The sequence below is a fragment of the Leptonychotes weddellii genome, chromosome 5 (genome assembly GCF_054177405.1).
Source record: "Leptonychotes weddellii isolate Sample4059 chromosome 5, ASM5417740v2, whole genome shotgun sequence".
NCBI lineage: Eukaryota > Metazoa > Chordata > Mammalia > Carnivora > Phocidae > Leptonychotes > Leptonychotes weddellii.
The window spans coordinates 153013232-153028592 of record NC_138373.1 but is presented as its reverse complement, the minus strand read 5'-3'; the positions used below and the strand labels follow the sequence as shown (position 1 = coordinate 153028592).

Here is a 15361-nt window from a genome sequence, read left to right as displayed (position 1 = left end):
TTTTTTTTTTTTAAAGATTTTATTTATTTTTTAGAGAGCGAGCGAGAGAGAAACAGCATGAGAGGGGAGAGGGTCAGAGGGAGAAGCAGGCTCCCCGCTGAGCCGGGAGCCCGATGTGGGACTCGATCCCAGGACCCTGGGATCATGACCTGAGCCGAAGGCAGACGCTTAACCATCTGAGCCACCCAGGCGCCCTAATGAGAAACTTTTATCAGGCACTTTCAACGTGTCAGGGATTGTTCTTGGCACTTCAATAATTTTATTATTCCCACTAATCCTCTCAACAATATCAGAAGTAGGTAAGAGCCACATATACAGAATTCACTGAGGAGAAATCAACTTTAGTAATACAGAAGTCTTACTGGAGACCCTAGAATCTTGAGGATTTTAATTTAACCTGTACTACAGCCAAATTTGCTCCATTTGATTGCTGCTTCATGTTTATGCAAAACATTTCACATCACATTACAAAGTTAAGCTCCATTGTGAAGCCAGACGGGAGGGTTTACATTGGTAGACCCTGAAAATAAAAGTTTAGGACTGTTCTTAGATCCACTCAGGTTTCAACTCAAAGACTGATTCCAATTCTCTTGTTTCCCAAGATGGCTCTCAATCAACTATGCACTTACTATCTTCTATCTTTTGTTATGGCTAAATATTTGTGTGCATCATTACTTCATTACCAAATTATGAGTATCTGAAGGATAAGGGTTGCATTTATTTTTTTTAAAAGATCTGAGAGAGAGAGAGCTCAAGTATGTGCATGGGGGAGGGGCAAAGGCAAAGATTCTCAAGCAGACTCCCTGCTGGATGTGGGGGCTCAACCCCACAACCCCAAGATCATGACCTGGGCCGAAATCAAGAGTCGAACGCTCAAGTGACTGAGCCACCCAGGCGCCCCAAGGGTTGTATTTAATAAATATTTACATTTCTCACAGGATCTAACGTAAGCTCACAGAATTAATGCTTTCAGCAATTCTAAAATTGCATATTGTAATTATTTATATCTGATTTGGTATTTGTAACTTAATAAAAGTTCTCTTACCTCTACTTAAAACATTTTCAACAGCTATACTGATTAAATTTGGAAGACTGTAAAAGTCATATATATACTTTGATTAAACAGATGCTATTATTTCATCTAATATCATTAACAGTCATCATTACTCCTAAGCTACTTTGTGTGCCTAAAAGCTGGACATTTATAATTCCTAAATGCCATCAGTTATCACTGTTACCTATAGCTTGGCACTGCTCAGGGAGTCTAAACCCAATTCTGTAAGCTGACCTCATTTAGCAACTGTGAGCTCAAGTCACCCCTTCCATCAAGAGATAGTACAACTTTCTCTACTTCCCTCATGGAGTTTTATTGTTGTTGTTCTGTTTTTTGGGATAGGAAGAGTGTTAACTGAGAAAGGTAAACTCACACAGAAGATTCTGGTGTCCCTGGCTGAGTGATAGAGAATCTGAATGCCTGATGAGAAATTTCAGAACTTTCTGTCCAGAGGGAAGGGCCAGGATAACTTCCAGGGTGAGTCCTTAGCTACAACTTTGTCCTAAACAGCAAATGAAACCCATGGTCTAAAACTTGTTAGAAAAGCAAGTCCCAAACTAAAAGCAATATGTATGAAGATGCAAGGGAAAAAAATAATTAAAAAATTTAATGTCACAATTTAGGAAATCCTACTGGATGGTGGATTTTAGTACTGACCAGTTTCAATTTCACGCTTGTTACTGAGCTCTTCAAGTTCTTCCTTTTCCTTTAAGGAAAGGGAAAAAAATGAAGGTTCAAATAAATCATCTTCTCAGGCCCCTATCTCAACTTGCCCTTCATAGGGATTAGTTCAGATCAGCTCAGTAAAATTTAGATGTTCGACAAACATGAGAAACCTAGAAGATCCCTTAACCTAAGAGTTCAGAATTTTTATTCTAAAGAGAAAATTGGTCTACTGAAGACTTTTAAGCAAAAGTCTGGTATGAACAAATTTGTATTTCTTAGAGCCCACTCAGGCAAACAAGATGAAGAATGAATTGGACAGACGTGTCTGGAGTCAGAGAGACTGGTTAGGAGGCTGCTGCTGGAGAAGTAACAAAAACTAGCAGTTGATCTGGAGCAGAAGTACTAAATGGGCAGAGGCATCAAAGATGCGAATTGAAAGAACTCTTTGTGACTGTAGGTAGGGGATTAAGAAAAAAGACAAGGATGACGCCTAAGTTTCTGGGTTGGACGATCTAAAAGTATATAGGGGTTCTGTTATCCATAAGGGAAATCCAGAGGAATACATGGTGATGTAAGAAAAAAAGTCACTGTTAGACATTAAGGGGACCATCAGATATACAAGTATTTAAGGGACAATAATCTTAACCATCAAAGGATGTTGAAACCCACCATTCCCCAAGCCCATCCACCAGGAACACTGTCCTGGAAACCAGGTTCCAGGAAGGAAATGTTAGTGGTGTCCCATGCTCCAGAGAGAATTTACTAAATGTAGATGTACTAGGAAGTATTTACTAATCTAGGAAAGAGTAGTTCAGTGGAGTTGGAAAGAGCAAATGCCAGACTGCAGCGGACTGAGGAGGTAAGAAAGGAAAAGACAACAAGTATCTTTTCTGGATGTTAAAGTAAGCTCCTAAATACTTGTTTAATTGCCCCCTTTCTCTATGATTAGAAATTTATAAATCTGAAATTTATTCCACTACCTTTTAAACTATCCTATGCCAAGTATCACAAACAGTATCACAAACAACTGTTGAATGAACTCACACTATCTCCAATAAGACATTTCCTGCTTACTTTAAAAATTATCAACCAATCAATATCATTAGCAGACGATTTCTACCAAATAGTTCACTGACAAGTTCCCAAATACCTTTAATGATGCTCAAGTACAAAATAACTTTGAGTAAAGTATTTCTTCACCTGAGTGTACATTCAATCCAAACACAGTGATACAAATGTGACTGACAGGACAGATTTAAATGTGATTTGTAAGTTTAGAATACATGAAGTATATCCAATGGACCAGGTATTTAGAAATGTGACAATCTAAACAAAAACGAATTTGGATTGAATATGTGGGAAACTAGTGTTGAGTCAAAACATCCTTTCATTATTACATACTGATTTTGTAGGTCACACTTGGTGTTTTCTATATTGCTATATCAATTTGGCCATATAATATCTTGTAAAATGAATACTGACATCACTTAGCCTTTCCAAAAATCAAGATAAAGATGATTCCACAATATGTGAGAAACTAGATAAATACTACCCACCATTAAATATATAAATGAAGCATAACCTTCAAAATTAGAATTCTTAATACAATCCCTACACACTGCACTGTGCTGTGAGCATAAATAAGAGGCTTTTTTTAAAATTAATAATTACAATGTGAAACTTGAAATAATTTTGGCTCAAAAAATCTAATTCTGGGCGCCTGGGTGGCTCAGATGGTTAAGCGTCTGCCTTCGGCTCAGGTCATGATCCCAGAGTCCTGGGATCGAGTCCCGCATCGGGCTCTCTGCTCCTTGGGAGCCTGCTTCTCCCTCTGCCTCTCTCTGTCTCTCATGAATAAATAAATAAAATCTTTAAAAGAAAAAAAAAATCTAATTCTACTGAATAGCACCTCTTCCCAGTTATACATTTTTTTCCTATATAAAAGGCTCAAACATTGTTTGTAACAGGCTTATTTTTGTGCTTCAGGTAAACTGAAGTCAAATAAAAACTCAGTTCTGCTCTTAAACTGTGCACATAAGCAAAATACCCATACTAATAACCATACTGTTCCAAAACTAGTAAATTCTCAAGTATCCACTTAGAAGACAGAACTCATCCATTGATTCTTTTTTTTTTTTTTTTTTAAGATTTTATTTGGCAGAGAGCGTGCGCACGCACGCCCACAGGCAGGGGGAGCAGCAGAGGGAGCGGCAGAGGGAGAGGGAGAAGCAGGCTCCCTACTGAGCAAGGAGCCGGATGAAGGGACCCTGGGATTATGACCTCGGCCGAAGGCAGACACTTAACGAACTGAGACACCCAGGCCCCTGATTCTGCTTTCATTTAGTTTTCTATATGGTATTAAAATGTTTTTTAAAAAACGAACATTCCAGATCTCAAAACCTTTCCTTCCTCTAACCCAGTGGTGAGGCCAGAGGATTAAGTAGGAGCAGGACAGGTGAAGAGTGGAGAGAAAGAAAATGGGATGCGTACCACCTAAAGCTCAACCAGTTCAGCAACTGCAAGAATTACAAGTAGAGAGAGCAAAGTGAGTGATGAGGTGGGAAGAGATCAGAATGCTCAGAGCCTCTATTCCAGGTGAGGGATCTGGGATTTTAAAAAAATAAGGATGGAAATGAAAGTCAAATCTATATAACTTCAATAAATCTGGTAACAGTTTGGCTAGACATTGACAATATAACAAAGATCTCTCATTCTTACTGGTTTAGGGCACTTCCTACATTATTAACTCAGCTTTTTGGGGTGCTTAAGAAGCATGACATTTTAGGGGCGCCTGGATGGCTCAGTCGGTTAAAAGGCTGCCTTCAGCTCGGGTCATGATCCCGGAGTCCCGGGATCGAACCCCACATCGGGCTCCCTGCTCAGCGAAGAGCCTGCTTCTCCCTCTGCCCCTCACCCCACTTGTGCACTCTCTAATAAATATCTTAAAAAAAAAAAAAAAGCAGCATGACATTTTAGATACAGTCTTTAAAATGAGGCAAATTTGCAAACTTCATGAAGTAATTAGGTTGAAACAACTTTCCTAACCTTCATTCAGTGCTTTATTTAAAAACAGTATTTTGATACTCTGCAGATGTAGAACTAATCTAATCACAAACAACCCACCTATCAAGGAAAGAAAGATGCACAAACACTTAAAACTACTTCTGAAAGAAAGAAAATTAAATGAAATATCCATGCTGGAAAAACAGATATGACTTCTAATACTTTTCAAGAAAACTGGAAACAATTTGTGATTTTACATACAAACTTGGATTGAAGATGATGATCAATATTAGATTATACAGGATCACACAGCTATGCATGTTATCAAGTGTTGAATTTTGAAATCCAATGGAGTCAAAGGGCAGAAGTGCAAGCAAATTTCAAAATATGCATTCTTAACATTGTCCTGCAACGATGACATCAAAAGGTGTACTTATACTTTGGCAAGTGATTGACTTGAAGTTGCCTCTTAACCCCAACACATTTAAGTTAGGTCTTAAAATTTAAACAGAGATGAAGTGCTATAACTGATCAAATGTGTGACCTTGCCCCACTTTTAGGAGTTTTATATTGACTATCTGCCTTGCTCTTTATTAATATGGTGACACTTCTTCACATGAAATTAACTAAAAGGTGAGGTGATTTATCAAAATCCCACCTTAAAAATCAACTCAATGACATGTTTATATTAAACCTAAACTGCATGTTCACTTAACTACCACTGATCATTTCTTGATTTTGAGTAGTGGTAACATCTTGGGAGAAACTTTGTGGGGAGTATAAGATTCGTTTGCTTGACTGGGGTTAGTTCTGAGGGAATGAAATGCCTATAGGGGATCTTACGTGATAGAGCTATCATAGCATCTCTCCAAAAAAACAAAACCCAAAACATTTCTAAAGACTGCATATCTGCAAAGAAAAAGGAGAGAGTGAACTGTTTGAGTTATCTGCTGTTATTCTCTACATTTAGGACAACTGGTAAACAAAACTTGGACCTTAAAAAAATAAACAATTCACATCAATAATTACAGTCTACCAAAAACTCCCAAGGCAAATGGAAGTGCACTTCAAAAGATAAATGACATACCCCTAGTCTTCGGGCCATTAGGTGCTCTCCTTGCTACTGATCCTGTACCGTGTCACCAGAATTAGTCTCCCCCTTTTCTCTGACCATGTCATTCTCTTGTTCATAAAACTTTTATCCTGATGGTAAGAAACGTCAAACTCCTTACTACATTCCTGTCTTTTCATAATAGGACACCAAAACCCTTTCCCATCTGTCTCACATAAAAACATACACCATAGTCTGATTCCAGCCACATTAGAACCACCTGTATTTGTTAAACAGAAATACTCTTCCGGGGAGCCTGGGTGGCTCAGTCGTTAAGCGTCTGCCTTCGGCTCAGGTCATGATCCCAGGATCCTGGGGTCGAGTCCTGCATCGGGCTCCCTACTTAGGGGGAAGCCCGCTTCTCCCTCTCCCACTCCCCCTGCTTGTGTTCCCTCTCTCGCTGTGTCTCTGTCAAATAAATAAATCTTAAAAAAAAAAAAAGAAATACTCTTCCAATTTTCTCTACTTCTAAGGTAAGTTATCTTCAAGTTCTCCTACCTCTGTTCAACTTTCCCTCTGCAGTTTTCCCTCAGTTCTCCAAACACACCCCGTCAGAAACAATCCCTATCCTCTACTTTTATCCCCAACTTTTTAGAATACTTATCAGAGTATAACTCACAGGAAAATTGTGTGGACATGTATACCAACCCCACCAGATCCTAAATCTTTGAGAGCAAAAAGTGCAACCTTGATTCATTTTTAAATTTCCAAGTGTCTAATAATTGATGTTTGGTAATTAATGTTTGTTGGCTGAAAGGAGAGAAAGACACACCAAATGAAAACAGTGACTACTCAACTCAGGAGAATCACACAACTTCAAAATGTTCACAATTTAACTCATCACAACCCCTCCCCACCACATTCATACACAAATACTTCACTTCCTATGTTTGCTATCTTAGAAAATGGCAACCTCACCAACCCAGCTGTCCAAACTTGAAACTTGGGAATTACCCTTGATCCCTCTATCACAAAATCCTAATGAGTAATTAATCACCAAGTGCTGCTGGTCACCCACTTTCCTCAAATCTTTTCACTGCTTTCCATCTACTAGTTCAGGCCACCCTCATCACAGCTGGAATCCTAAAACAGTCATCTCTCTGGTCTCCCTGTTTCATATTTTCCCCTGTTCCTTTCCAAAGCATTCCTCACTTTAGTCAATCATCAAGGTACAATTATGCCCCATCCATTTAAAAGAGCTAAAATGGGGAGCGCCTGGGTGGCTCAATGCGTTAAGCTTCTGCCTTTGGCTCAGGTCATGATCTCAGGGTCCTGGGATGGAGCCCTCCGTCGGGCTCCTCGCTCAGCGGGGAGCCTGCTTCTCCCTCCCCCTGTTGCTCCTCAATTGTGCACATGCGCATGCACATGCAATTGCTTTCTGTCAAATAAATAAAAATCTTTTGAAAAAGAGCTGAAATGGAAAATCTAAACTCCAGTATTATAAGCAAAAAAACCCGAAAAAAGTATTATAAGCCAAGCATAACTGGCTCCATACTCACCTCTATGATTGTATTTCTTGCTATCCCCCCAGTCAGATGGAACTTAATAGGTTCCCTGAACAGGCCATACTCTTGTTCCCAGCCTGGGCTCACTCTTATGAACACTATATTCTATCCTTCAGATCTCAAGATCAGACATCAATTCCTCAAAGACAGCAACCAGAGGAACAGTAGTTACAGGTTATAGGCCCTCCTATTTCTCCCACTGTACACAGTACTTCCCAAATACAACGCTGGTCACATCAGTCTTGAATGTCACTCTCATCCCTTTATCTATGAGCAATGGGAAGGAAGGGTCCATATCTATCTTGATTACCAGAGTATTCCCTGCACTGAGGATAAATGCCTAATATACAGAAAATGTTGGTCCAATACAGATGAATGCCAGCTTGTCAACTCTTCTAAGCCAGTATTTTTCAAATTGTGGGTCACAAGCCAATAGTGGGTCATGAAATCAATACAGTGGGTCACAACCAGCACTTAAAAAAAAGAGAAACAAACATAATAGAAAACACCAGAGTATATTACAGATAGTAAGGATAAGTAGTTTGTCCGCTTGCTGAGGTAGCGTCTCTAGTTCTCCATATAAAATGTAGTTCTTATGGGATGTGGTCAAAAAAATCTGAAAAGCACTGCACTGCTTCTTTTCTTCTCCCTCTTCCTTTTTAAAAAAGTCTTTTAAGACCCAGTAAGCAAACAGAAAATAGAAAAAGTAGTGCTCAATCACACAGTTCTTTAGCAAAAAGCCATTCTAACTTGAGCATTTCCAGTAAGAATAATCCTTCTGATTTCTCACGCTTTAAATACTTGATTTCCATTTTAATTACTTACAAATACAAGACACCCTATATGACAGTACATATAGTACTTCTACTTTTATTTTAGTCTCCGCTACCATATTCTTACTCTTCAGAAACTTAATCTTTGAGATCTATTGGCTAACTTGCACCATAAGCTTTACTTCTTAGACTACTACTACTCTCTGAACTTCATGAACTTGGCTTTCTCTTTATCCAATCTATCTATAAATCCATTAAAAAATCTACCACTGCTTTGTTGTTGCTATATATTTAGCCAGTAAGGTTAAAAACTGTCAACACAATGAGCGCATACTACACTGCAGCAAGCACTCTATCCTAAACATTTGACAAAGGGAATTTTCGTTTATTCCTCAACACAATCCTGTAGGGTGGGTACTACAGGTGAGGAAGCTGAGAGAGGTTAAGTAACTGGCCCAAGGTTCACAGTTAAAAAGGCATGTCTGGGATCAGAACTCTAAAGTAGTGTCTCCAAAAACCCCTTTTCTTAACCGCTCACGTTTTTTCCCAGGAGTTTTAGTTTTCGTTCTCTCTCTCAACTAAATTACTCCTAATTGCCTTTTGAAGCATTTATAAAATAAGATCTATATCTAAAAACAAAGAATATCTAAACTGTTCAGGAGAAGCTTAACACCTTAATATTTATTCTCTTAAACCTGTGAGAAAAAAAAGACAACAACAACAAAAAAGCCTGTGAGAACTGAGCAATAAAAAATTTCCTACCAAAATTTCAGAAGAAAACTAACACCCATCACATGAAAAAATAACCTGCAAAATTTAATGTTTTAAAATTTTTACACTTGGTATAATTTAAGTTTCAATTTGCCCATTAATTTCTCTAATGTTTGCCACACTAAAAAAATTCAACTTCGGAAATTCTCAAAGAAACCCTAAAATCACAAAATACACACAAAACAAGCATATCTTATTTTTCTATTAATTGTTGGCTGTTATGAATTGGCAGAACAGCTCCTGAACTGTTTTTGTAAATATACCAGAAAGAGGTATTTTGCACTCCCACTTGTATCTGCAACATTCTTCCTACTCTTTTTTTTTCCCTTTCCTATTTACCACTTAATGTCCCTACAAACACCACTAGGCACTTATTTTCAATTTCTTGTTTCAATTTATCTCGCTTTTTATAGAATAGACTAAGGAGAAGGTGGAAAAGCAAAGTAAAACAGAAAATAATGCGAAAAGGCAACCAAAGGCAGAAACCGTTTCCTCTCTCTCCATTACACATTCACTGGACATGCCAATACATTTCTTACGTCTGTGACAGACACGAATTTCTGCTGGAAAAGGGCACCCACACTGTATGTAACATGTACAAGATTTACAATTTAACAAAAGTCACTATCAACCACATACAGCCTTCTTGAAGCCCTATAAATGAACTTACAAAGCCTTGAGAATAAGCAACTGCCAGAGTTCAAGGCACTTAATGTTTTGCAACATTAACACTGAGGTCAGCAATACCTCATTGGACCAAGGAGCCATAACCGAAAAACTCCAGGAGAACTCTAATATAAACATGCCTGCCTTAAAAATAAAATTAAAACACAGTATCATAGGTTTAAGAGCTGAAAAAGAAATGGCCACCAAAAATATTCTGGTTAGGATAATAAACCATTAATCCACAGTAATGTTTTGAGAAAGTATAACTGACATTAAAAAAAAATCCTTGCAACTTCTCTATTATGTATATTAATCTAGTGGTCAAAATAATATATTTTATATCCGATCTGCCCTGTTCCTTTGAAATGAAAAACAGGGATAAAATCCAAGCCAATTCTGACACGAATACACAGTAGAACTACAAAACTGGTACCAAGACCAGAAAGATCGTTACTTAATATGCCAGATCCTAACGCTGTCATCCATCTTTCCAGAGTCTGTTCTTTCAATGCATATAGCATTAAGTGTTTACAAAGCAGTGACAGAACATATCCAATGAACAATGAAGGCAATTATATCATCCTCATCAAGCCCATTGCACATATTATTACTAGAAATAGGTTCAAGAAATATTTTCAGGACTTACCTGTTAACTTTCTTGGTCAATAATTTTACCAAAATATTTCTACAAATGGTTTTGATAATCTTTTTTTTTTTTGGGTGGAGAACATAAAGTTACTTTATTTATCAAATAGTTTTGGCCTAACCATACCAAGTTAAAATTTTCAATGGATCAAGTACAAATATTGAAACAGGAACATAAAGATGCAAAAGCTAAAAAATTAAGTCTCTCCCTCCCCATTCCAACACATAAAACTTGAACTTAATTCAAGTTATTTGAATCAATCTGGAATGTTTTAGAAGAATCTTTGACATCTCATTAAGAAGTCATTTTTATTCTGCATCAGTGGCTAACCTTAAAAATTCAGAAGTTGGAATTTAAACACTAATTTCTCTTAACATGTTAGACTGTCAACCCAATTGGGCTCCAGTTTTCTTTCCTATACAACTGGAACATGCCAACACTCTTGGTAGGTACACTTAACACTACTAAAATCACAAGTCCTGATCATTAAAAAAAAAAAAAAGTTTCTGATGTCTAGAATGTTGGGATCATTTTGACCCAGTTCTAGATAAAATTCATAATCAATTACCAAAAAACAACTTACTTTCACATTTATAAAATATCCAGGTAATAACTCAAAAGTACACAGAAAAGTTACATGTTTGAAAACTTAAAGTTTTAAGAAGTGAAGTGTCTCTGTTAAAAGTTCCCTGACAACTCATACTACACACTGCTGCCTGCAAAAAGAAAAATAAAAGAAAAATAAAAAATCATCAACTTGAATTATGTTCACAATGGGACAGTATTTTCTTTATAACTACCTCCCTCCATCCTCCCCCGCCAAAACCCATACTGATTAGGATTAAAAATTGACACCGAAGAATTCCTAGAGTACAATCTTAATGGGGGCAGGAGGGATCAACTCTCATCACAAAATTTAGAGAAAGGTAACTAATACTAAGATAAACTCTCAGTACTAAAATTGAGTTCATCTCAATGTTGAGGGTTTTTTACTCTAAAAACCCACCTGATACATTTAGGACTCTCTTAATTATCCAAAGATATTTCAAGTAGCAAAATAGTTTTTGTATACTGGACAGGTGAGACACTACTAAAATGAGTTAGCTAAAGTTGCCAAGTACACAGATCAAATATGGAGAAGGCAGTAGTGCATTGAATAGAGGTGTCTGAACAACAGCAGAGCGCACTCTCCCTTCAGGCCTTGCATTACTCCAAGAGTAAGCTGCTCAAATCAGGAGTCATCAAAATGACACACATTAAAGAAGTTTTCTCTACAATATCCCAAGTCTCTAGTGAACTCAAATGTAAAATCCATTACCACATTACACAAAAATTAAAGAAATAACACAAAAACATACAGGCAGAAATATGTCCAAAGGTGATCCGAAAATCCTTCGGAACATTTTAGTAAGTGCAAAGGAATATGATACTCGATATGTGTAACAGTTCTAAGGAAAAAAGGCAAGTAAGAGAAAAAAAATCTGTGAAGACTACAGAAAGTTAAAGGAATAAGAACAGATCAAAGTTCTTGCATTGCCAATTTTACAAGTCTGAAGTGGAAAACTACAAGAAAACTGCAAAAATCCTCAATCTTTGCAGGTTATCTTAAACTCATGACACATTTTTCTTATAAAAGCAAAGAATCCAAAGCATTTGCCATATCCTTACATTTTCACCCTCTGAAACGAAGCCTGCTTAGAAACATGCTTTAAAAGTTCTCTACAAACTCATAGGGTACATTTAACTCCATTATGCACTCTCACTGGCAGATGGAGGGATGACGCGGAGTTAAAGAGATGCTCCGTAGTAAGGGGGAACATCTTGTGGACTGTCAGATGGCCAACCATTCTTCCTCTTCATTATCCTGGCACCTCAAACAACTAAGACAGCAAAAGAGAAGGTCGGTGGCCATCAGGACAGCACCAAACTAATTATAAGAAGGGGATGATGGAGGTAAGTCTCCCTGAATTTCCCTTGACAAAAGGGCTGGTCCACAACTGAGTGAAGAATGGTAGAGCTTTTCTACGCTGAAATATGGATCTCCAAGTATGTTTAAAGCATAAAAAACAACAACAACAAAACACAAAAACACACAAATACAGTACCTTACGCACATTTTAAACTTTTGTACGATCAGTCTATGTTTGCAGTTCATGACTGGGACCCTTACAACTCCTAATTTTGATTTCCAAGTACATAACTCCACACAATTGGTTATCTCCACCGCCCCCCCAAAAGAGAAAGTGACTACAAACTGCAAAGAAAATGCCTCTGCTCTCTCCCAACCTAAAACCCCCGAGTTTCAGACATTTTGGTCTCAGACCAAAGAAATGGGAGATGTAAAATGAACTGCGCTCCATATTGATTCTTAAGGCAAATAAAAAAAGGGGGGGGGAGCTAGGAATGGTAGGTAAAATAATTCGAACCAAATTTCAGCTTTGACGTTAAAGCTAACGTCAAACCTGAAATCCTGGATCACACATAACACACAAATAAAAATCAAGATTTTTTACTCTCATCCTCAACGGAAAATCTTGTGCAAAAAAGAGAAAATCTTGAAAAGAGTGGAAAGTAGAGAAAACAGAGTAAGTGCAATCGAGGAGAAAGGATTCGCAATTCCTCATTTCTCAACAACAAAAAATTCAAAGCAAAATTGCATAAAAAGCCCTTACACACAAATGCACTGGCATTTCAAAAATTAAACTGCATGGCAGCAACAATAAAAGCTATTTCCATAGCACCACTCAAGAGCTCTAATTCCAGAACACACACCGATATGACATAGTGTTGCAACGAATGTATTAGGGAGCAAAGAAAATGGTTGGGCTACTGGACGTCTTCGACCAGCTCATTCAAACACCTTTAAAATTAATCAAGAAGCAGAGAACTAAGAAGAGAAAAAAAGGAAAATATGAAAGAGGAAAGGTGCACCGAGCAAAAAAGATTAAGGGGGATGTGGAAGGCCAGGGCTCCCGGGACTAACCTGTGCCATCGCTGGCCGACGCCGAGAGGGCCGGAGATGAGAGTTTAGGCCGCTTGGCTGAAGGCGGCCCCGGTTCCACCACATTCTCGGCCATTTTTAATTCTTTCGGAGATACAGGCGAGGAAAACGAGAATCCTCGGGAAATCTCTTCTTTGGCCAGGGCTCCCCGCCCCGCTCCCTGGGGTGGGCTTGGGGGGCTCCGCCGGCCCCCGAGGGGGGTGGGGGAAGTTCCTTTTTCTCTTCGCTGGGTCGCGGTGGCTGAAGAGGGATGCGGACTCGATAGAAAAGGTAGGGGCAAGTGCGAGGGGCCGGGCCTGCGCCCAGGCCCGGAGGAGGGCACAGGAGCACAAATCCGCCGAGCGCGTCCGCTGCGGCGAATTCCCGAGAACTCGCGGCTCTAGAGGCGCAGTCCCCGGCCCGCCACGGCCGGCCCCTGCCCAGCCGAGGTCTCTCGGAGCTCCGCCGCCGCCATCAGCCTCTTCCTCCTCGGCGCTGTCCTCCTCCTTCTCATCGCCACAAGGAGGCGGGGGCGAAAAGGGGGGAGAGGAGGAGGCGACGAGAGACACTCACCTCCTCCCGGTGCCCCCTCCCGGACCTGCGCCCCCACCCTCCGAGCCCTCCTCCTGCCGCCGCGCTCCGCGCCGCCGCCGCACCGGCCCCTAATGGCCGCAAAGAGCTCGCCCGAGCCGAGAGCCAGGCTGGCGCCGCCGCCTCACATCGCGCGGCGGGCGGCGGAGGCGCGGCGAGGACGCCGGGCGCGGAGCTCGCCGGTCCAGAGGGCCGAGGGGGCCGGGCCGAGCAGCGCCGCCCGCCCGCGCCGACGCCGAGCCCACCGAGGAGGCCCCGCTCCGGCGGGCGGCGCAGGCGGCCTCTCCTCGCGCCGCGCTCTCCCCCTTCACCCTCCTCTCCCGCGGCACAGAAATAAATACGGCCGCCGCTACGGCCCCCTCCCCCGGCGACCAGGTGCCGGGAGCGCCCGCCCCCCGGGGCTCCGCTCGGGGCCGCCCTCGGCGGCGGGCGAAGGCGCCGCGGGGCGCGGGGTTATGTAATGGTCCCCCCTAGGCGTCGACGCCGGCCCGGCTGCCGGGCCGCGGTGGGGGTGTGTGCGGACGGGAGGGGGCTGGGGTCGCCTCAGCCCGTGCGCCCCGGGCCCCCTGCCACTGTCTCGGCCCCTGCCGCCTTTCTTCGGCCCGGCTCGCCTCCGCACTCTGGCTCCCGCAGTTCGCACTCAGCCCGGCGTCCCGCTTGCCCACTCTCGCCTGCTCCCTCTCGCCCTCTCTCCCCCCCAGCCTAGCACACAAACAAGATGGCGGCTGTTGTTTCTTCCCTCTGCCGAAACCTCCTTACAGGCTAGCGGTAGCAGCGGCGGCCGGAAATGAGCCAAGGGGGGGGGGTGAAAAAAGGGGAGGGGTTGGGCCTCCGGAGGGAGGTGGCGAGGGGGCGGGGCCTGGGCCCGAGCCGCTCACACAATGGGGGAAGAGGACCCGGGGGGCGGGACCAGCTCCAATCACGGGATCCGCCCAAGGCCCCAACGCGGTTGGCGCTTCCGCAAACTCCCCCGGCGTCACCGGTGGCTCCCTTTAAAGGGGAGGACTTGGCGGCGGCGGCGGGGGGCGGGGTTCAGGGCCAGCCTCGGAATCTATTTTCAGTCGGTGGACACTTGCGGGGGTAGGTGCCTGTGTTGGGTCTCTGCGTAGGGGACCGGTGGGAACCGGGGGTGACGGAGCCCGGGAGCTGCGCCGGGGAAGACGCCAGGTTACCGCACAGGTGGCCGAATAGGAGCGCCGTGGGGATGGCCCTGTATCCCGGGTCCTTGGGCGGCCAGTCTTCCGAACCCCGGTTGAATCAACCAGGCTGGGGGTACTCCGTCGTTGGCCCGTGTTCTCTCCTCCATCTCTTTCCCAGAGGGATCATCCAAAAATCACACTGATTATGAGTTGTTTCCCTTTTCTCCGAATTTTACAATTTGTTTTACAGTAAGCATATATTATTTTGATAATCAGGAAACAAAAATCGCAGCGGTGGGAAGACACTGTAGGACCAGACCTAAATTCGTTTCTTGCCCACCACGTGTCCACTCGCCCTTACCAGGTACCTCTCTCACCAAAGGAGACTTGAATTATTTTTCTGAATACATCTGAGACCTGAGGACATGTTATGGTACTTCTTTTCACCCACCCCCA

At 42.0% G+C, this 15361-nt stretch overlaps 1 protein-coding gene across 1 annotated transcript in view; it reads right to left on the bottom strand.

The window, feature by feature from the left end:
- The window catches only part of EP300 (EP300 lysine acetyltransferase), an 84941-nt gene extending 70442 nt beyond the window's left edge, over nucleotides 1-14499 (bottom strand). The window contains exon 1 of the mRNA XM_006729920.3: nucleotides 13179-14499. Coding sequence (XP_006729983.2) covers nucleotides 13179-13272 — 94 coding nt within the window. The 5' untranslated portion in view covers nucleotides 13273-14499. The remainder of the gene's footprint in view (nucleotides 1-13178) is intronic.
- Nucleotides 14500-15361: the final 862 nt, after the last annotated feature.